Genomic DNA, 24,611 nt, shown 5'->3' with positions numbered 1-24,611 from the left:
TAAAAAACGATTAATTTTACGCCCACACATACACACAAACATACGCACACACATACACACAAACATACGCACACACATACACACAAACATACGCACACACATGTCTTTTAAAATACCATAAAGACATATTGTTTAACCCTAATTCTGACTAGGACTACACATTTATTGATTATGATTTCATACATTATAATCAATTCCATACAAATACATGTTTCAGGGCAGAATATTCTATTCATTCAATTAACAGACAATTCTCACCTATCAATTAGGTTTGTTAAGTTAGAGCCCTGGCCTCCACCAGTCTTGCTTTTCTGTCACTCTGCGTTCCAACTCATTCCAATTCAAATCAAAAATCAAATCAAATCAAATGTTATTTGTCACATACACATGGTTAGCAGATGTTAATGCGAGTGTAGCGAAATGCTTGTGCTTCTAGTTCTGAAAATGCAGTAATAACCAACAAGTAATCTAGCTAACAATTCCAAAACTACTACCTTATAGACACAAGTGTAAGGGGATAAAGAATATGTACATAAAGATATATGAATGAGTGATGGTACAGAGCGGCATAGGCAAGATACAGTAGATGGTATTGAGTGTAGTATATACATATGGGATGAGTATGTAAACAAAGTGGCATAGTTAAAGTGGCTAGTGATACATGTATTACATAAAGATGCAGTAGATGATATAGAGTACAGTATATACATATACATATGAGATGAATAATGTAGGGTATGTAAACATTATATTAGGTAGCATTGTTTAAAGTGGCTAGTGATATATTTTACATCATTTCCCATCAATTCCCATTATTAAAGTGGCTGGAGTTGAGTCAGTGTGTTGGCAGCAGCCACTCAATGTTAGTGGTGGCTGTTTAACAGTCTGATGGCCTTGAGATAGAAGCTGTTTTTCAGTCTCTCGGTCCCAGCTTTGATGCACTTGTACTGACCTCGCCTTCTGGATGATAGCGGGGTGAACAGGCAGTGGCTCGGGTGGTTGTTGTCCTTCCAATGACATCGGGTGGTGTAGAGGTCCTGGAGGGCAGGTAGTTTGCCCCCGGTGATGCGTTGTGCAGACCTCACTACCCTCTGGAGAGCCTTACGGTTGTGGGCGGAGCAGTTGCCGTACCAGGCGGTGATACAGGTTGGGTGATTGTGGAGGCCAGGTCATCTGATGCAGCACTCCATCACTCTCCTTCTTGGTCAAATAGCCCTTACACAGCTTGGGGGTGTTTTGGGTCATTGTCCTGTTGAAAAACAAATGTTCGCACCACTAAGTCCAAACCAGATGGGATGGCGGATCGCTGCAGAATTCCTGGTTAAGTCTTGAATTCTAAATAAATCAGTGTCTTCTTTTTTTAAACCCATAGCCATTTGTATACTTTTCTTTCAAAGTAGATGTGTTTAAAAAAAGAAACACTGTGACCCTGATTTAACCCACTACCCGTTAATAACGGCTGTGTCTAGTGTTATGTATGTTTTTCAGATTCAATCTGATCGCAGGATTTGGACAATACGCCATTGAAATGTTATTTCCTGATTTTGTTTTTATTTATTTCACCTTTATTTAACCAGGTAGGCTAGTTGAGAACAAGTTCTCATTTACAACTGTGACCTGGCCAAGATAAAGCAAAGCAGTGTGACACAGACAACAACACAGAGTTACACATGGAATAAAACAATAAACAAGTCAATAACACAATAAACAAGTCAATGACACAGTAGAATAAAAATCAAGAAAGTCTATATACAGGTTGTGCAGATGAGGTAAGATAAAGGAGATAAAGGAGGTAAGGCAATAAATAGGCCATATTGGCAAGATCATTACAATTTAGCAATTAAACACTGGAGTGATAAATGTGCAGAAGATGAATGTGCAAGCAGAGATACTGGGGTGCAAAGGAGCAAAAAAAATGGGGATGGGTATATTGGATGGGCTATTTACAGATGGGCTATGTACAGGTGCAATGATCTGTGAGCTGCTCTGACAGCTGATGCTTTAATGCTAGTGAGGGAGATATGAGTCTCCAGTTTCAGTGATTTTTGCAATTCGTTCCAGTCATCGGCAGCAGAGAACTGGAAGGAAAGGCGTCCAAAGGGTGAATTGGCTTTGGGCGTGACCAGTGACATATACCTGCCGGAGCGCGTGCTACGGGTGGGTGCTGCTATGGTGACCAGTGACATATACCTGCTGGAGCACGCTCTACGGGTGGGTGCTGCTATGGTGACCAGTGACATATACCTGCTGGAGCGCGTGCTACGGGTGGGGGCTGCTATGGTGACCAGTGAAATGTATCTGCTGGAGCACGTTCTACGGGTGGGTGCTGCTATATGGTGACCAGTGAGCTGAGATAAGGCAGGGCTTTACCTAGCAAAGACTTATAGATGACCTGGAGCCAGTGGGTTTGGCGACGAATATGAAGCGAGGGCCAGCCAACGAGAGCATACAGGTCGCAGAGGTTGGTAGTATATGGGGCTTTGGTGAGAAAACGGATGGCACTGTGATAGACGGCATCCAGTTTGTTGAGTAGAGTGTTGGATGCTATTTTGTAAAGGACATCGCCGAAGTCAAGGATTGGTAGGATAGTCCGTTTTACGAGAGTATGTTTGGCAGCATGAGCAAAGGATGCTTTATTGCGATACAGGAAGCTGATTATAGATTCAATTTTGTATTGGAGATGCTTAATGTGAGTCTAGAAGGGAAGTTTACAGTCTAACCAGACACCTAGGTATTTGTAGATGTCCACATATTCTAAGTCAGAACCGTCCCAAGTAGTGATGCAGGATGGGCGGGCAGGTGCTGCTAGCGATTGGTTGAAGAGCATGCATTTCGTTTTACTTGCATTTAAGAGCAGTTGGAGGCCACGGAAGGAGAGTTTGAATGGCGTTGAAGCTCGTTTGGAGGTGTCCAAAGAAAGACCAGATGTATACAGACCGTTATCATCTGCGTAGAGGTGGATCAGATAATCCCCAGCAGCAAGAGCGATATCATTCATATATACAGAGAAAAGAGTCGGCCCGAGAATTGAACCCTGTGGCACCCCCATAGAGACTGCCAACAGTCCCTCCAATCTGACACACTAAACTCTGTCTGAGAAGTAGTTGGTGAACCAGGCGAGGCAATCATTTGAGAAACCAAGGCAGTTGAGTCTGCCGATAAGAATGCGGTGATTGACAGAGTCGAAAGCTTTGGCCAGGTCGATGAATACAGCTGCACAGTACTGATGAAGCCAACATTTACTGCAAATATCCGCCAACGCAGGAGCATTACCTTTAAAAGGTGCCTTGCACACAGAAAACAGGTCGTACTGACCAAAGCAAACAGACACAAAGCAAACAGACACATGAACAACAGGTATAGGCACCGAACAGTAGTGTGTAGTCAATCAATCAGTAGTGTGTGTAGTTGATCAATCAATCAATAGTGTGTGTAGTTAATCAATCAATCAGTAGTGTGTAGTTAATCAGAAGTGTGTGTAGTAAATCAATCAGAAGTGTGTTTAGTCAATCAATCAATAGTGTGTGTAGTTAATCGATCAGTAGTGCATGTAGTCAATTAAACATCCAGTAGTGTGTGCGCAGTCAATCAATCAGTAGCATGGGTAGTCAATCAATCAGAAGTGTGTGTGTAGTTAATCAATCAGTAGGGTGTGTAGTCAATCAATCAATCAGTAGTGTGTGTAGTTAATCAATCAATCAGTAGTGTGTGTAGTTAATCAATCAATCAGTAGTGTGTGTAGTTAATCAATCAATCAGTAGTGTGTGTAGTTAATCAATCAATCAATCAGTAGTGTGTGTAGTTAATCAATCAATCAGTAGTGTGTGTAGTCAATCAATCAATCAATCAGTAGTGTGTGTGTAATCAATCAATCAGTAGTGTGTGTAGTTAATCAATCAATCAGTAGTGTGTGTAGTTAATCAATCAGTAGTGTGTGTAGTTAATCAATCAGTAGTGTGTGTAGTTAATCAATCAATCAGTAGTGTGTGTAGTTAATCAATCAGTAGTGTGTGTAGTTAATCAATCAATCAGTAGTGTGTGTAGTTAATAAATCAATCAATCAATCAGTAGTGTGTGTAGTTAATCAATCAATCAGTAGTGTGTGTAGTTAATCAATCAATCAATCAGTAGTGTGTGCATAATCAATCAATTAGTAGTGTGTGTTCTCAATCAATCAGTATTGTGTGCAGTCAATCAATCAGTAGTGTGTGTAGTCAATCAATCAGTAGTGTGTGTGTAATCAATCAATCAGTAGTGTGACGTGTATCTCTCCTCAACACCTCAGCTGACGTGAAGTGTATAGCTCTCCCCAAAACCTCAGCTGAGGTGAAGTGTAGCTCTCCCCAACATCAACCAGTCTTAAATATCACCTGGACCAGCCACTCCTAAAAATCAACAAGGCCTGCCACTCCTAAATTTCACATTGGCCAGCCACTCTTAAATGTCAACTGGGCCTACCCTTCCTAAATATCACCTGGGCCAGCCACTCTTTATTATCACCTGGGCCAGCCACTCCTTATTATCACCTGGGCCAGCCACTCCTAAATATAACCTTGGCCATCCACTCCGAAATATCCCCTGGGCCAGCCACTCCTAAATATCACCTGGGCCAGCCATTCCTAAATATCACCTGGGCCAGCCACTCCAAAATATCACTGCCAATCCTAATTATCACCTGGGCCAGCCACGCCTAAATATCACCTGGGCCAGCCACTCCTAAATATCACCTGGGCCAGCCACTCCTTATTATCACCTGGGCCAGCCACTCCTAAATATCACCTGGGCCAGTCACCGAATATCACCTGGGCCAGCCACTCCTAAATAGCACCTGGGCCAGCACAGTTGAAACAACTTCCCACTAACCAGATGAGTTTTAAGATTGCGCCGAAGAGTATGGCTGTAGTTTTACATGCCCGTAACCAATTGTGCTCTTTTGTTCATTTTTTGTGTTGTTTGTATCTTATTTTGTTACTTATTTTGTACATAATGTTGCTGCTTCCGTCTCTTATGACCGAAAATAACTTCTGGACATCAGACCTGGGATTACTCACCACAAACTGGAAGAAGCTTTTTCCTTTAACGAGTCCGACAAGAACGATATACTGCTCTCCTGGGAACAGCCCCAGATCCTGAAGAAAAGACATCTGTAGGCGAGCGAGTAAACCCCCACTGCCATCAATTCTACTTGCTAACATTCAATCATTGGAAAATACATTTTCTGACCTACGATTACAACTATCCTACCAACAGATCATTAAGAAATGTAATATATTATGTTTCACCAAGTCGTGGCCGAACGACGACACGGATAATATAGAGCTGGAGGGATTTTCAATGCACCAGCAGAACAGAGAAGCTATATCTGGAAAGATGAGGGGTGGGGGTGTGTGTCTTTTTGTCAATAGCAGCTGGTGCCCCGATGTCTAATGTTAAAGAAGGTATTGCTCACCTGAGGTAGAGAACCTTATGATAAGCTATAGACCACACTATCTACCAAGAGAATTCTCATCTATATTATTCGTAGCCGTCTATTTACCACCACAGACCGATGCTAGCACCAAGACCACACTCAACCAACTCTATAAGGCCATAAGCAAAAAAGAAAATACTCACCCAGAAGTGGCGCTCCTAGTGGCCGGGGTCTTTAATGACAGGAAACTTAAATCAGTTTTACCAAAAAATGTATATGCAGCCAAGGGGGAAAAAAACTATAAACCACCTTTACTCCACACAGAGATGCATACAAAGCTCTCCCCCACCCTCCATTTGGCAAATCTGACCGTAATTCTATCTTCCTGACTACTGCTTACACACCAAAATTAAAGCAAGAAGTACCAGTGACTCCCTCAACACGGAAGAGGTCAGATGACGTGGTTGCTACGCCAATGGCATTAAGGAATACACCACCTCAGTCATCGGCTTCATCAATTAGTGCATCGACGACATCATCCACACAGTGACTGTACTTACATATCCCAACCAGAAGCCATGGATTACAGGCAACATCCGCATTGAGCTAAAGGCTAGAGCTGCTGCTTTCAAGGAGCGGGACACGCCTATAAGAAATCCCGCTATGCCCTCAGACGAACCATCAAACCAGAAAAACATCAAGATTGAATCCTACTACACCGGCTATGATGCTCGTCGGACGTGGCAGGGCTTGAAAACTATTACAGACTACAGAGGGAAACCCAGACGCGAGCTGCCCAGTGACGCGAGCCTACCAGACAAGCTAAATGCCTTTTTATGCTCGCTTCGAGGCAAGCAACACTGGAGCATGTATGAGAGCACCTGCTGTTTTGGATGACTGTGTGATAACGCTCTCGGTAGCCGATGTCAACAAAACCTTTAATAAACAGGTCAACATTCACAAAGCCGCTGGGCCAGACGGATTACCAGGACGTGTACTTAAAGCATGCGCAGACCAACTGTCAAGTCTCTTCACAGGCATTTTCAACCTCTTCCTGACCGAGTCTGTAATACCTACATGTCTCAAGCAGACCACCATAGTCCCTGTGCCCAAGGAAGCAAAGGTAACCTGCCTGAGGAAGCCAAGTCCTAGGACCAATAAGGCTCCTCAACAGCTTCTATCCCCAAACTACATGTACAAATTACCTCTATACCTCTACCCCCTCTACACTGACTTGGTACCGGTACCCCCTGTCTATAACCTCCACATTGACTCTGTACTGGTACCCCCTGTATATAACCTCCACACTGACTCTGTACCGGTACCCCCTGTCTATTACCTCCACACTGACTCTGTACCGGTACCCCCTGTATATAGCCTCCACATTGACTCTGTACCGGTACCCCCTGTATATAACCTCCACACTGACTCTGTACCGGTACCCCCTGTCTATAACCTCCACACTGACTTGGTACCGGCACCCCCCTGTATATAGCCTCCACACTGACTCTACCAGTACCCCCTGTATATAACCTCCACTCTGACTCGGTAACGGTACCCCCTGTATATAGCCTCCACATTGACTCATTACCTGTACCCCCTGTATATAGCCTCCACACTGACTCAGTACCGGTACCCCCGTATATAGCCTCCACACTGACTCAGTACCGGTACCCCCTGTATATAGCCTCCACACTGACTCGGTACCAGTACCCCCTGTATATAGCCTCCACACTGACTCGGTACCAGTACCCCCTGTATATAGTCTCCACACTGACTCGGTACCGGTACCCCCTGTATATAGTCTCCACACTGACTCGGTACCGGTACCCCCTGTATATAGCCTCCACACTGACTCGGTACCGGTACCTCCTGTATATAGCCTCCACACTGACTCGGTACCGGTACCCCCCTGTATATAGTCTCCACACTGACTCAGTACCTGTACCCCCTGTCTATAACCTCCACACTGACTCTGTACCGGTACCCCCTGTATATAACTTCCACACTGACTCGGTACCAGTACCCCCTGTCTATAACCTCCACACTGACTCTGTACCGGTACCCCCTGTATATAGTCTCCACACTGACTAGATACTGGTACCCCCTGTCTATAGCCTCCACACTGACTCGGTACCAGTACCCCATGTCTATATCCTCCACACTGACTCAGTACCGGTACCCCCTGTCTATAACCTCCACACTGACTCTGTACCGGTACCCCCTGTATATAACCTCCACACTGACTCGGTACCAGTACCCCCTGTCTATAACCTCCACACTGACTCTGTACCAGTACCCCCTGTATATAGCCTCCACACTGACTCTGTACCAGTACCCCCTGTATATAGTCTCCACACTAACTCGGTACCAGTACCCCCTGTATATAGCCTCCACATTGACTCTGTACCGCTACCCCCTGTATATAGCCTCCACACTGACTCTGTACCGGTACCCCCTGTATATAGCCTCCACATTGACTCTGTACCGCTACCCCTTGTATATAGCCTCTACATTGACTCGGTACCGCTACCCCCTGTATATAGCCTCCACATTGACTCTGTACCGCTACCCCCTGTATATAGACTCCACATTGACTCTGTACCGCTACCCCCTGTATATAGCCTCCACATTGACTCGGTACCGGTACCCCCTGTATATAGCCTCCACATTGATTCTGTACCGGTACCCCCTGTATATGGCCTCCACATTGAATCTGTACCGGTACCCCCTGTATATAACCTCCACATTGACTCTGTACCAGTACCCCTGTATATAACCTCCACATTGACTCTGTACCGGTACCTCCTGTATATAGCCTCCACACTGACTTGGTACCGGTACCCCCTGTATATAGCCTCCACACTGACTTGGTAACGGTACCCCCTGTCTATAACCTCCACACTGACTCGGTACCGGTACCCCCTGTATACAGCCTCCACACTGACTTGGTACCAGTACCCCCTGTCTATAACCTCCACACTGACTCAGTACCGGTACCCCCTGTCTATAACCTCCACACGGACTCTGTACCGGTACCCCCTGTATATAACCTCCACACTGACTCGGTACCAGTACCCCCTGTCTATAACCTCCACACTGACTCAGTACCGGTACCCCTGTCTATAACCTCCACACTGACTCTGTACCGGTATCCCCTGTATATAGTCTCCACACTGACTCGGTACTGGTACCCCCTGTCTATAACCTCCACACGGACTCGGTACCAGTACCCCCTGTCTATAGCTCCACACTGACTCAGTACCGGTACCCCCTGTCTATAACCTCCACACTGACTCTGTACTGGTACCCCCCTGTATATAGCCTCCACACTGACTCGGTACCAGTACCCCCTGTCTATAACCTCCACACTGACTCTGTACCTGTACCCCCTGTATATAGCCTCCACACTGACTCTGTACCGGTACCCCCTGTATATAGCCTCCACATTGACTCTGTACCGGTACCCCCTGTATATAGCCTCCACATTGACTCTGTACCGGTACCCCCTATATATAGTCTCCACATTGACTCGGTACCGTTACCCCCTGTATATAGCCTCCACATTGACTCTGTACCGTAACACCCGGTATATAGCCTCCACATTGACTCTCTACTACCGGTACCCCCTGTATATAGCCTCCACATTGACTCTGTACCGGTACCCCCTGTATATAGCCTCCACATTGACTCTGTACCGTAACACCTGTATATAGCCTCCACATTGACTCTGTACCGTAACACCCTGTATATAGCCTCCACATTGACTCTGTACCGGTACCCCCTGTATATAGCCTCCACATTGACTCTGTACCGTAACACCTCTATATAGCCTCCACATTGACTCTGTACAGGTACCCCCTGTATATAGCCTCCACATTGACTCTGTACCGGTACCCCATGTATATAGCCTCCACATTGACTCTGTATCGGTACCCCCTGTATATAGCCTCCACATTGACTCTGTACCGTAACACCCTGTATATAGCCTCCATATTGACTCTCTACCGGTACCCCCTGTATATAGCCTCCACATTGACTCTGTACCGGTACCCCCTGTATATAGCCTCCACATTGACTCTGTACCGTAACACCCTGTATATAGCCTCCACATTGACTCTGTACCGCTACCCCCTGTATATAGCCTCCACATTGACTCGGTACCGCTACCCCCTGTATATAGCCTCCACATTGACTCTGTACCGCTACCCCCTGTATATAGACTCCACATTGACTCTGTACCGCTACCCCCTGTATATAGCCTCCACATTGACTCGGTACCGGTACCCCCTGTATATAGCCTCCACATTGATTCTGTACCGGTACCCCCTGTATATAGCCTCCACATTGAATCTGTACCGGTACCCCCTGTATATAGCCTCCACATTGACTCTGTACCAGTACCCCCTGTATATAACCTCCACATTGACTCTGTACCGGTACCTCCTGTATATAGCCTCCACACTGACTTGGTACCGGTACCCCCCTGTATATAGCCTCCACACTGACTTGGTAACGGTACCCCTGTCTATAACCTCCACACTGACTCGGTACCAGTACCCCCTGTCTATAACCTCCACACTGACTCAGTACCGGTATCCCCTGTATATAGCCTCCACACTGACTCGGTACCAGTACCCCCTGTCTATAACCTCCACACTGACTCTGTACCTGTACCCCCTGTATATAGCCTCCACACTGACTCTGTACCGGTACCCCCTGTATATAGCCTCCACATTGACTCTGTACCGGTACCCCCTGTATATAGCCTCCACATTGACTCTGTACCGGTACCCCCCTATATATAGTCTCCACATTGACTCGGTACCGTTACCCCCTGTATATAGCCTCCACATTGACTCTGTACCGTAACACCCTGTATATAGCCTCCACATTGACTCTCTACCGGTACCCCCTGTATATAGCCTCCACATTGACTCTGTACCGGTACCCCTGTATATAGCCTCCACATTGACTCTGTACCGTAACACCTGTATATAGCCTCCACACTGACTCTGTACCGGTACCCCCCTGTATATAGCCTCCACATTGACTCTGTACCGGTACCCCCTGTATATAGCCTCCACATTGACTTGGTACCGGTACCCCCTGTATATAGCCTCCACATTGACTCTGTACCGGTACCCCCCTGTATATAGCCTCCACATTGACTCTGTACCGTAATACCCTGTATATAGCCTCCACATTGACTTGGTACCGGTACCCCCTGTATATAGCCTCCACATTGACTTGGTACCGGTACCCCCCTGTATATAGCCTCCACATTGACTTGGTACCGGTACCCCCTGTATATATCCTCGTTATTGTTATGTTATTGTGTTACTTTTATTATTATTATTATTATTATCTACTTTAGTTTATTTGGTAAATATTTTCTTAACTCTTCTTGAACTGCACTGTTGGTTAAGGGCTTGTAAGTCAGCAGTAAACAGTAACCTGTATTCAGCGCATGTGACAAATAAAGTTTTCATTTGATTTGATTTGAGATGGCATCCAGCCATAGAAAAACCAAAAGCCTTTCACACCTTCCCTCTTAAAACAGCAAATATACCCTTATCCTCACCACCAACAGAAAACAACTTCCTGTATCCACACCACCAACAGAAAACAACTTCCTGTATCCTCACCACCAACAGAAAACAACTTCCTGTATCCTCACCACCAACAGAAAACAACACAATAAACTAAAATGCGTCTCTACTTATGCGTCGCCTTCTCCAATATAAACTGGTTGTCAATCATCAAACATAAGACAAAAACAGACACAATGAACAGACACTTTTCATATCACCTTTTTTATTTAATATTGTTTTTATATAGCTGCCGAAATCTAAGTGATGTGGGAACAATATTGCTTCAACCAGCGTCTGCCCAGTGGGATGTGTCGCATGCTAATAAGTGAGTGAGCGAGAGAGAGAGAGACAGACAGACAGAGAGGGAGAGACAGAGAGAGTGAGAGAGAGAGAGAGAGACAGAGTGAGAGAGAGTGAGAGAGAGTGAGAGAGAGAGAGAGAGAGAGAGAGAGAGAGAGAGAGAGAGAGAGAGAGAGAGAGAGAGAGAGAGAGAGAGAGAGAGAGAGAGAGAGAGGAGAGAGAGAGAGGAGAGAGAGAGAGAGAGAGAGAGAGAGAGAGAGAGAGAGAGAGAGAGAGAGAGAGAGAGAGAGAGAGAGAGTGTGTGATTCTGGTAAAGGCTATAAATTCCGTGATATAAAGTCTTCATAGGGATCAGTCAAGACCTCTACAACCTACAGATACACCACTCTAGACACAACCTACAGGAAACTAACACAGACTAACAAGGCACATTAGATAACCCGTTGATATTCTGTGACNACCCCTGTATATAACTTCCACACTGGACTCGGTACCAGTACCCCCTGTCTATAACCTCCACACTGACTCTGTACCGGTACCCCCTGTATATAGTCTCCACACTGACTAGTACTGGTACCCGGGTCTATAGGCCCATACGACTCGGTACCAGTACCCCATATATAGCCTCCACACTGACTCAGTACCGGTACCCCCGTCTAAACCTCCACTGACTCTGTACCGTACCCCCTGTATATAACCTCCACACGACTCGGTACCAGTACCCCCTGTCTATAACTCCACACTGACTCTGTACCGTACCCCCTGTATATAGCCTCCACACTGACTCTGTACCAGGACCCCCTGTATATAGTCTCCACACTAACTCTGTACAGGTACCCCCTGTATAGCCTCCACATTGACTCTGTACCGCTACCCCCTGTATATAGCCTCCACATTGACTCTGTACCGGTACCCCTGTATATAGCCTCCACATTGACTCTGTACCGCTACCCCTGTATATAGCCTCCACATTGACTCTGTACCGGTACCCCCTGTAATAGCCTCCACATTGACTCTGTACCGCTACCCCCTGTAATAGACTCCACATTGACTCTGTACCGGTACCCCCTGTATATAGCCTCCACATTGACTCTGTACCGGTACCCCCTGTATATAGCCTCCACATTGACTCTGTACGGTACCCCTGTATATGGCCTCCACATTGAATCTGTACCGGTACCCCTGTATATAGCCTCCACATGACTCTGTACCGGTACCCCTGTATATACCTCCACATTGACTCTGTACGGTACCCCTGTATATAGCCTCCACACTGACTTGTACCGGTACCCCTGTATATAGCTCCACATTGACTCTGTACGGTACCCCCGTATATAACTCCACATTGACTCTGTACCGGTACCCCTGTATATAGCCTCCACATTGACTGGTACCAGTACCCCCTGTATATAGCCTCCACATTGACTCTGTACCGGTACCCCCTGTCTATAACCTCCACACGACTCTGTACCGGTACCCCCTGTATATAGCCTCCACATTGACTCGGTACCAGTACCCCCTTCTATAACTCCACACTGACTCTTACCGGTACCCCTGTATATAACCTCCACATTGACTCTGTACCGGTACCCCTGTATATAGTCTCCACATTGACTCGGTACTGGTACCCCCTGTATATAACCTCCACACTGACTCGGTACCAGTACCCCCTGTATATAGCTCCACATGACTCAGTACCGGTACCCCCTGTATATAACCTCCACATTGACTCTGTACTGGTACCCCCTGTATATAGCCTCCACACTGACTCTGTACAGTACCCCCTGTATATAACCTCCACATTGACTCTGTACCTGTACCCCTGTATATAGCCTCCACATTGACTCTGTACCGGTACCCCCTGTATATAGCCTCCACATTGACTCTGTACCGTACCCCCTGTATATAGCCTCCACATTGACTCTGTACCGGTACCCCTATATATAGCCTCCACATTGACTCTGTACGTTACCCCTGTATATAGCCTCCACATTGACTCTGTACCGTAACACCCTGTATATAGCCTCCACATTGAACTCTGTACCGGACCCCTGTATATAGCCTCCACATTGACTCTGTACCGGTACCCCCTGTATATAGCCTCCACATTGACTCTGTACCGTAACACCGTATATAGCCTCCACATTGACTCTGTACCGTAACACCCTGTATATAGCCTCCACATTGACTCTGTACGGTACCCCCTGTATATAGCCTCCACATTGACTCTGTACCGTAACCCTGTATATAGCCTCCACATTGACTCTGTACAGGTACCCCCTGTATATAGCCTCCACATTGACTCTGTACCGGTACCCATGTATATAGCCTCCACATTGACTCTGTACGGTACCCCTGTATATAGCCTCCACATTGACTCTGTACCGTAACCCCTGTATATAGCCTCCATATTGACTCTGTACCGGTACCCCCTGTATATAGCCTCCACATTGACTCTGTACCGTACCCCCTGTATATAGCCTCCACATTGACTCTGTACCGTAACACCCTGTATATAGCCTCCACATTGACTCTGTACCGCTACCCCCTGTATATAGCCTCCACATTGACTCTGTACCGCTACCCCCTGTATATAGCCTCCACATTGACTCTGTACCGCTACCCCCTGTATATAGACTCCACATTGACTCTGTACCGCTACCCCCTGTATATAGCCTCCACATTGACTCGGTACCGGTACCCCCTGTATATAGCCTCCACATTGATTCTGTACCGGTACCCCTGTATATAGCCTCCACATTGACTCTGTACCGGGTACCCCTGTATATAGCCTCCACATTGACTCTGTACCAGTACCCCCTGTATATAACCTCCACATTGACTCTGTACCGGTACCTCCTGTATATAGCCTCCACACTGACTTGTACCGGTAACCCCTGTATATAGCCTCCACATTGACTGGTAACGGTACCCCCTGTCTATAACCTCCACACTGACTCGGTACCAGTCCCCCTGTATATAACCTCCACACTGACTCTGTACCGGTATCCCCTGTATATAGCCTCCACACTGACTCTGTACCAGTACCCCCTGTCTATACCTCCACACTGACTCTGTACCTGTACCCCTGTATATAGCCTCCACACTGACTCTGTACGGTACCCCTGTATATAGCCTCCACATTGACTCTGTACCGGTACCCCCTGTATATAGCCTCCACATTGACTCTGTACCGGTACCCCTGTATATAGCCTCCACATTGACTCTGTACCGGTACCCCCTGTATATAGCCTCCACATTGACTCTGTACCGTAAACCCCTGTATATAGCCTCCACATTGACTCTGTACCGGTACCCCCTGTATATAGCCTCCACATTGACTCTGTACCGGTACCCCCTGTATATAGCCTCCACATTGACTCTGTACCGTACCCTCTCCCTTCTCCTGTTTATCCCACCCTCCCCCCCCCCACCTGACCCCGTAACCCCTGTATATAGCCTCCACACTGACTCTGTACCGGTACCCCTGTATATAGCCTCCACATTGACTCTTGTACCGGTACCCCCTGTATATAGCCTCCACATTGACTCGGTACCGGTACCCCCTGTATATAGCCTCCACATTGACTCTGTACCGGTACCCCCTGTATATAGCCTCCACATTGACTCTGTACCGTAATACCCTGTATATAGCCTCCACATTGACTTGGTACCGGTACCCCCTGTATATAGCCTCCACATTGACTTGGTACCGGTACCCCCTGTATATAGCCTCCACATTGACTTGGTACCGGTACCCCCTGTATATATCCTCGTTATTGTTATGTTATTGTGTTACTTTTATATTATTATTATTATTATCTACTTTAGTTTATTTGGTAAATATTTTCTTAACTCTTCTTGAACTGCACTGTTGGTTAAGGGCTTGTAAGTCAGCAGTAAACAGTAAACCTGTATTCAGCGCATGTGACAAATAAAGTTTTCATTTGATTTGATTTGAGATGGCATCCAGCCATAGAAAAACCAAAAGCCTTTCACACCTTCCCTCTTAAAACAGCAAATATACCCTTTATCCTCCACCACCAACAGAAAAACACTTCCTGTATCCACACCACCAACAGAAAACAACTTCTGTATCCTCACCACCAACAGAAAACAACTTCCTGTATCCTCACCACCAACAGAAAACAACACAATAAACTAAAATGCGTCTCTACTTATGCGTCGCCTTCTCCAATATAAACTGGTTGTCAATCATCAAACATAAGACAAAAACAGACACATGAAACAGACACTTTTCATATCACCTTTTTATTTAATATTGTTTTTATATAGCTGCCGAAATCTAAGTGATGTGGGAACAATATTGCTTCAACCAGCGTCTGCCCAGTGGGATGTGTCCGCATGCTAATAAAGTGAGTGAGCGAGAGAGAGAGACAGACAGACAGAGAGGGAGAGACAGAGAGAGTGAGAGAGAGAGAGAGAGACCAGGAGTGACGGAGAGAGTGAGAGAGAGTGAGAGAGAGGAGACGGGAGGAGAGAGAGAGAGAGAGAGAGAGAGAGAGAGAGAGAGAGAGAGAGAGGAGAGAGAGAGAGAGAGAGAGAGAGAGAGAGAGAGAAGAGAGAGAGAGAGAGAGAGAGAGAGAGAGAGAGAGAGAGAGAGAGAGAGAGAGGAGAGAGAGAGAGAGAGAGAGTGTGTTGATTCTGTGTAAAGGCTATAAATTCCGTGATATAAAGTCTTCATAGGGATCAGTCAGACCTCTACAACCTACAGATACACACCTAGACACAACCTACCAGGAAACTAACACAAGACTAAAAGGCAACATTAGATAAACGTTGTAATTCTGTGACTTTCTGTGAGTATTCTCTCCAGATTGATATTGCTTCTTCTACTGTCTCAGGGCGGAATAGTTATCTCTGTATATATGACCTCTTTCTGAAAGATGACATGAATTTCTCCATCCTTACTTCCTGACTAATTTGTTACAATGAAATACATAATTGAATCCAGAACATAAAGACAACGTTTACTGTCCAGAGTAAATGTGTGTTTAGTTCTTGTGTTATTAATTGGGCTCCCAAGTGATGCAGCGGTCTAAGGCACTGCATCTCAGTGCAAGAGGCATCGCTACAGTCCTTGGTTCGAATCCAGGCTGTATTACATCTGGCCGTGATTGGGAGTCCCATAGGGGGGGCAGCGATCAATTGACCCAGCATCGTCCGGGTTTGCCCGGGGTAGGCCGTCATTGTAAATAAATTAAATTAACTGACTTACCTAGTTAAATACATTTTTTTTTAAATCCACGGTGGACCTGTGTGAGATTCAACTGTAATCAGTAACCAACAGCCTACAAAATCCCTACTCCTACAATACTGCTAAACAGTAATCAGATATACAGCATAACTGGACAGCATTCAGATGTACAGTACTATATAGTATTCAGATGTACAGTACTATACAGTATTCAGATGTACTGTAGTACTATACAGTATTCAGATGTACTGTAGTACTATACAGTATTCAGATGTACTGTAGTACTATACGGTATTCGGATGTACTGTAGTACTATACGGTATTCAGATGTACTGTAGTACTATACAGTATTCAGATGTACTGTAGTACTATACAGTATTCAGATGTACTGTAGTACTATACGGTATTCAGATGTACTGTAGTACTATACGGTATTCAGATGTACTGTAGTACTATACGGTATTCAGATGTACTGTAGTACTATACGGTATTCAGATGTACTGTAGTACTATACAGTATTCAGATGTACTGTAGTACTATACGGTATTCAGATGTAGAGTAGTACTATACGGTATTCAGATGTACTGTAGTACTATACGGTATTCAGATGTACTGTAGTACTATACAGTATTCAGATCAACAGTATTACTATTCAGTATTCAGATGTACAGGAGTACTATACAGTATTCAGATGAACTGTAGTACTATACAGTATTCAGATGTATTGTAGTACTATACAGTATTCAGATCAACAGTATTACTATTCAGTATTCAGATGTATTGTAGTACTATACAGTATTCAGATGTACTGCACTATACAGTATTCAGATGTGGAGTAGTACTAAACAGTATTCAGATGTACATTACTATACAGTATTCAGGTGTACAGAACTATACAGTATTCAGATATACAGTACTATACAGTATTAAGATGTATTGTCATACTATACAGTATTCAAATATCCTGTAGTTTATACAGTATTCAGATGTTACAGGAGTACTATACAGTATTCAGATGTACTGTAGTTCTATACAGTATTCAGATGTACTGTAGTACTATACAGTATTCAGATCAACAGTATTACTATTCAGTATTCAGATGTACAGGAGTACTATACAGTATTCAGATCAACAGTATTACTATTCAGTATTCAGATGTACAGGAGTACTATACAGTATTCAGATGTACTGTAGTACTATACAGTATTCAGATGTATTGTAGTACTATACGGTATTCAGATGTACTGTAGTACTATACAGTATTCAGATGTACTGTAGTACTATACAGTATTCAGATGTACTGTAGTACTATACGGTATTCAGATGTACTGTAGTACTATAACGGTATTCAGATGTACTGTAGTACTATACGGTATTCAGATGTACTGTAGTACTATACGGTATTCAGATGTACTGTAGTACTATACAGTATTCAGATGTACTGTATACTATACGGTATTCAGATGTAGAGTAGTACTATACGGTATTCAGATGTACTGTAGTACTATACGGTATTCAGATGTACTGTAGTACTATACAGTATTCAGATCAACAGTATTACTATTCAGTATTCAGATGTACAGGAGTACTATACAGTATTCAGATGAACTGTAGTACTATACAGTATTCAGATGTATTGTAGTACTATACAGTATTCAGATCAACAGTATTACTATTCAGTATTCAGATGTATTGTAGTACTATACAGTATTCAGATGTACTGCACTATACAGTATTCAGATGTGGAGTAGTACTAAACAGTATTCAGATGTACATTACTATACAGTATTCAGGTGTACAGAACTATACAGTATTCAGATATACAGTACTATACAGTATTAAGATGTATTGTCATACTATACAGTATTCAAAATATCCTGTAGTTTTATACAGTATTCAGATGTACAGGAGTACTATACAGTATTCAGATGTACTGTAGTACTATACAGTATTCAGATGTACTGTAGTACTATACAGTATTAAGATGTATTGTCATACTATACAGTATTCAAATATCCTGTAGTTCTATACAGTATTCAGATGTATTGTAGTACTATACAGTATTCAGATCAACAGTATTACTATTCAGTATTCAGATGTACAGGAGTACTATACAGTATTCAGATCAACAGTATTACTATTCAGTATTCAGATGTACAGGAGTACTATACAGTATTCAGATGTACAGGAGTACTATACAGTATTCAGATCAACAGTATTACTATTCAGTATTCAGATGTACAGGAGTACTATACAGTATTCAGATGTACTGTAGTACTATACAGTATTCAGATGTATTGTAGTACTATACAGTATTCAGATCAACAGTATTACTATTCAGTATTCAGATGTATTGTAGTACTATACAGTATTCAGATGTACTGCACTATACAGTATTCAGATGTGGAGTAGTACTAAACAGTATTCAGATGTACATTACTATACAGTATTCAGGTGTACAGAACTATACAGTATTCAGATATACAGTACTATACAGTATTCAGGTGTACAGAACTATACAGTATTCAGAATGTATTGTAGTACTATACAGTATTCAGATCAACAGTATTACTATTCAGTATTCAGATGTACAGGAGTACTATACAGTATTCAGATCAACAGTATTACTATTCAGTATTCAGATGTACAGGAGTACTATACAGTATTCAGATGTACTGTAGTACTATACAGTATTCAGATGTATTGTAGTACTATACAGTATTCAGATCAACAGTATTACTATTCAGTATTCAGATGTATTGTAGTACTATACAGTATTCAGATGTACTGCACTATACAGTATTCAGATGTGGAGTAGTACTAAACAGTATTCAGATGTACATTACTATACAGTAATTCAGGTGTACAGAACTATACAGTATTCAGATATACAGTACTATACAGTATTCAGGTGTACAGAACTATACAGTATTCAGATATACAGTACTATGCAGTAATCAGATGTACAGTACTATACAGTATTCCGATCACAGTATTACTAATTCAGTATTCAGATGTACAGTATATACAGTATTCAGATGTACAGTACTATACAGTATTCAGATGTACTATAGTACTATACGGTATTCAGATGTCCTGTAGTACTATACAGTATTCAGATGTACTGGTAGTACAATACGGTATCAGATGTACTGTAGTACTATACAGTATTCAGTATGTACTGTAGTACTATACAGTATTCAGATGTACTGTAGTACTATACAGATTTCAGATGTACTGTAGTATATACGGTATTCAGATGTACTGTAGTACTATACGGTATTCAGATGTACTGTAGTACTATACGGTATTCAGATGTACTGTAGTACTATACGGTATTCAGATGTACTGTAGTACTATACAGTATTCAGATGTACTGTAGTACTATACGGTATTCAGATGTAGAGTAGTACTATACGGTATTCAGATGTACTGTAGTACTATACGGTATTCAGTTGTACTGTAGTACTATACAGTATTCAGATGTACTGTAGTACTATACAGTATTCAGATCAACAGTATTACTATTCAGTATTCAGATGTACAGGAGTACTATACAGTATTCAGATGTACTGTAGTACTATACAGTATTCAGATGTATTGTAGTACTATACAGTATTCAGATCAACAGTATTACTATTCAGTATTCAGATGTATTGTAGTACTATACAGTATTCAGATGTACTGCACTATACAGTATTCAGATGTGGAGTAGTACTAAACAGTATTCAGATGTACATTACTATACAGTATTCAGGTGTACAGAACTATACAGTATTCAGATATACAGTACTATACAGTATTCAGGTGTACAGAACTATACAGTATTCCGATTTGCTGTTGTACTATACAGTATTCAGATGTACTGTAGTACTATACAGTATTCAGATGTACTGTAGTACTATACAGTATTCAGATGTACTGTAGTACTATACAGTATTCAGATGTACTGTAGTACTATACAGTATTCAGATGTACTGTAGTACTATACAGTATTCAGATGTACTGTAGTACTATACAGTATTCAGATGTACTGTAGTACTATACAGTATTCAGATTTTCTGTTGTACTATACAGTATTCAGATGTACTGTAGTACTATACAGTATTCAGATGTACTGTAGTACTATACAGTATTCAGATGTACTGTAGTACTATACAGTATTCAGATGTACTGTAGTACTATACGGTATTCAGATGTACTGTAGTACTATACGGTATTCAGATGTACTGTAGTACTATACGGTATTCAGATGTACTGTAGTACTATACAGTATTCAGATGTACTGTAGTACTATACGGTATTCAGATGTCCTGTAGTACTATACAGTATTCAGATGTACTGTAGTACTATACGGTATTCAGATGTACTGTAGTACTATACGGTATTCAGATGTACTGTAGTACTATACAGTATTCAGATGTACTGTAGTACTATACAGTATTCAGATGTACTGTAGTACTATACGGTATTCAGATGTACTGTAGTACTATACAGTATTCAGATGTACTGTAGTACTATACAGTATTCAGATGTACTGTAGTACTATACGGTATTCAGATGTACTGTAGTACTATACGGTATTCAGATGTACTGTAGTACTATACGGTATTCAGATGTACTGTAGTACTATACGGTATTCAGATGTACTGTAGTACTATACGGTATTCAGATGTACTGTAGTACTATACAGTATTCAGATGTACTGTAGTACTATACGGTATTCAGATGTAGAGTAGTACTATACGGTATTCAGATGTACTGTAGTACTATACGGTATTCAGATGTACTGTAGTACTATACAGTATTCAGATGTACTAGTACTATACAGTATTCAGATCAACAGTATTACTATTCAGTATTCAGATGTATTGTAGTACTATACAGTATTCAGATCAACAGTATTACTATTCAGTATTCAGATGTATTGTAAGTACTATACAGTATTCAGATGTACTGCACTATACAGTATTCAAGATGTGGAGTAGTACTAAACAGTATTCAGATGTACATTACTATACAGTATTCAAGGTGTACAGAACTATACAGTATTCAGATATACAGTACTATGCAGTATTAAGATGTATTGTCATACTATACAGTATTCAAATATCCTGTAGTTTTATAGCAGTATTCAGATGTAGCAGGAGTACTATACAGTATTCAGATGTACTGTAGTACTATACAGTATTCAGATGTACTGTAGTACTATACAGTATTAAGATGTATTGTCATACTATACAGTATTAAAATATCCTGTAGTTCTATACAGTATTCAGATGTATTGTAGTACTATACAGTATTCAGATCAACAGTATTACTATTCAGTATTCAGATGTACAGGAGTACTATACAGTATTCAGATGTACTGTAGTACTATACGGTATTCAGATGTACTGTAGTACTATACGGTATTCAGATGTACTGTAGTACTATACGGTATTCAGATGTACTGTAGTACTATACAGTATTCAGATGTACTGTAGTACTATACAGTATTCAGATGTCCTGTAGTACTATACAGTATTCAGATGTACTGTAGTACTATACGGTATTCAGATGTACTGTAGTACTAACAGTATTCAGATGTACTGTAGTACTATACGGTAATTCAGATGTACTGTAGTACTATACAGTCATTACAGATGTTACTGTAGTCACTATACAGTATTCAGATGTACTGTAGTACTATACAGTATTCAGATGTACTGTAGTACTATACAGTATTCAGATGTACTGTAGTACTATACAGTATTCAGATGTACTGTAGTACTATACAGTATTCAGATGTACTGTAGTACTATACAGTATTCAGATGTACTGTAGTACTATACGGTATTCAGATGTACTGTAGTACTATACAGTATTCAGATGTACTGTAGTACTATACAGTATTCAGATGTACTGTAGTACTATACAGTATTCAGATGTACTGTAGTACTATACAGTATTCAGATGTACTGTAGTACTATACAGTATTCAGATGTACTGTAGTACTATACAGTATTCAGATGTACTGTAGTACTATACGGTATTCAGATGTAGAGTAGTACTATACGGTATTCAGATGTAGAGTAGTACTATACGGTATTCAGATGTACTGTAGTACTATACAGTATTCAGATGTACTGTAGTACTATACGGTATTCAGATGTACTGTAGTACTATACAGTATTCAGATGTACTGTAGTACTATACAGTATTCAGATGTACTGTAGTACTATACACTATTCAGATGTACTGTAGTACTATACAGGCTGTGTCTGTTTAAATGTCCAGTTTATATTCTTTAATAACAAGTTCTTTATGGTCCAGACCCAGAGGTAGTCTGTGTCTGTCAACACCCAGCCCACAGTCTCTCTCTGATAGACTGACCACTGTGTCCTGTCCTCTCCCCAGGCGGTGTGGGTTTCTGGGTAAGATGATGATGTCAGTGAAAGCCAGTGTGTTCTTGCTGGTGCTCTACTTTACCACACCGATTTCAGGTGAGACTGACCTCTGACCTCTAATCTTTCACCCCTGATCTTTCAACATCTGACCCTTGACCTTTCACCTCTCTAAACTCTCTTCTTTCCCCTTTATCATTCCCCTCTCAGCCTCAGGTGACTCTACACTCTACACCTCAGTCATAACCCTCCCCCTCCTCCTCTCTCTCCTCTTCTATCCATCCATCCTTCCCTTTCCCTCTCCCTCCCCCTCTCTCTCCTCTTCCCTCCAACTTTCCCTCCCCTCCATCCCTCTCTCCATGCCTCCATCTGACCCTCCCTCCCTCCCTCCCTCCCTCCCCTCCCTCCCTCCCTCCCTCCCCCCCCCTCCCTCCCTCCCTCCCTCCTCCCTCCCTCCCCTCCCTCCCTCCCTCCCTCCCTCCTCCCCCTCTCTATCCCTTCACCCCTCTCTATCCCTTCACCCCTCCCTCCCCCTCCATCTCTCCCTATAATCCCTCCATCTGACCCTTCCCCCTTTCTCTCCCTCCCTCGCACCCCCCCCCCCCCCCCCCCTTCCCTCTGTCCTCCCTCCCTCCCTCCCTCCATCCCTCCCTCCCCCCACCCTCCCCCTCCCTCCCTCCTCCCTTCCTCCCCCCTCTCTCCTCTCCCTCCCCAGGATTAGAGGTGAAGTCAGATCCAGAAGTCAGTGGAGGGTTTGTCCATACAGAGCTGGAGAAGACAGTGTCTCTGACCTGTCTGTCTGAGCCCCAGGAGGCAGAGCTGGTGTGGCTGAGGAACGGTCAGCTGATCAGCATTGCAGAGGGCAACACCTGGGGCAGCAGCAGGCTCTGTGTCACGCCCGTAACCCACAACGACCACGCCGCCATCTTTACCTGCCAGATGAAGAACAATGCCAGCGTCAACGCCTCAGTCCAGCTGGAGGTCACCTGTATGTTTCTCTCTCTCTCTCGCTCTCTCTCTCTCTGTCTCTCTGTTTCTCTCTCTCTCTGTCTCTCTCTCTCTCTGTCTCTCTGTTTCTCTCTCTCTCTGTCTCTCTCTCTCTCTCCTCTCCTCTCTCTCCTCTGTCTCTCTCTGTCTCTCTCTGTCTCTCTGTTTCTCTCTGTCTGTCTCTCTCTATCTGTTCCTCTCTCTCACTCATCTGTCTCTCTCTCTCTGTCCTCTCTCTCCTCTTCTCCTGTTCTCTCTCTCTCTCTCTGTCTCTCTCTGTCTCTGACCCGTTGTTACCACTGACCTCTAACCTGTGCTCCCTAGACGCCCCGTTGCACTCTGGGAAGGAGGAGGTGTCGGTGGAGCAGACTAGGGAGCTGGAATTGTCATGTGACGTCTTTGCCAACCCCCCCGTCTTGGTGTCATGGCAACAGCACGGAGACCCCATCGACCTATCAGAGGGCGGCTTCCTACTGACCAATGACGGCTTTACGTCTCGTCTGAAGGTGGGCCGGGTGGACAGGGCGGTACACCAAGGTCCCTACAGCTGTGTGACGTCATCGCCCATTTACCCAAATCGCACCAAATCTTTTGAAGTCACCGTCACAGGTCAGGGAAGGGTCATGCTCCCACAATGCAACACACTTACTTCTCTGCATTTACCGCAGACCTGAATTCCTTTCTTTCCTGATGTCTTCTCATCATGTTTTCTCCTC

At 43.4% G+C, this 24,611-nt stretch overlaps 1 protein-coding gene across 2 annotated transcripts in view; it reads left to right on the top strand.

The window, feature by feature from the left end:
• The first annotated feature begins 11,628 nt into the window (after positions 1-11,628).
• tmigd1 (transmembrane and immunoglobulin domain containing 1) overlaps positions 11,629-24,611 on the top strand; it is a 14,014-nt gene continuing 1,031 nt past the window's right edge. The window contains exons 1-5 of one of the 2 annotated variants that reach the window (XM_031807986.1): positions 11,629-11,762; positions 20,581-20,585; positions 22,922-23,007; positions 23,624-23,896; positions 24,220-24,504. In XM_031807986.1, the coding sequence (XP_031663846.1) occupies positions 22,944-23,007; positions 23,624-23,896; positions 24,220-24,504 (622 nt within the window). In that variant the 5' untranslated portion in view covers positions 11,629-11,762; positions 20,581-20,585; positions 22,922-22,943. Of the gene's footprint in view, positions 11,763-16,062; positions 16,125-20,580; positions 20,586-22,921; positions 23,008-23,623; positions 23,897-24,219; positions 24,505-24,611 lie in introns of those variants that run through there. The other variant, XM_031807985.1, reaches the window with a different exon arrangement.

The sequence above is a fragment of the Oncorhynchus kisutch genome, linkage group LG28 (genome assembly GCF_002021735.2).
Source record: "Oncorhynchus kisutch isolate 150728-3 linkage group LG28, Okis_V2, whole genome shotgun sequence".
In the NCBI taxonomy this organism is placed as follows: Eukaryota; Metazoa; Chordata; class Actinopteri; order Salmoniformes; family Salmonidae; genus Oncorhynchus; species Oncorhynchus kisutch.
The sequence above is the reverse complement of the archived record's forward strand: the minus strand, read 5'-3'. Positions and strand labels throughout refer to the sequence as shown.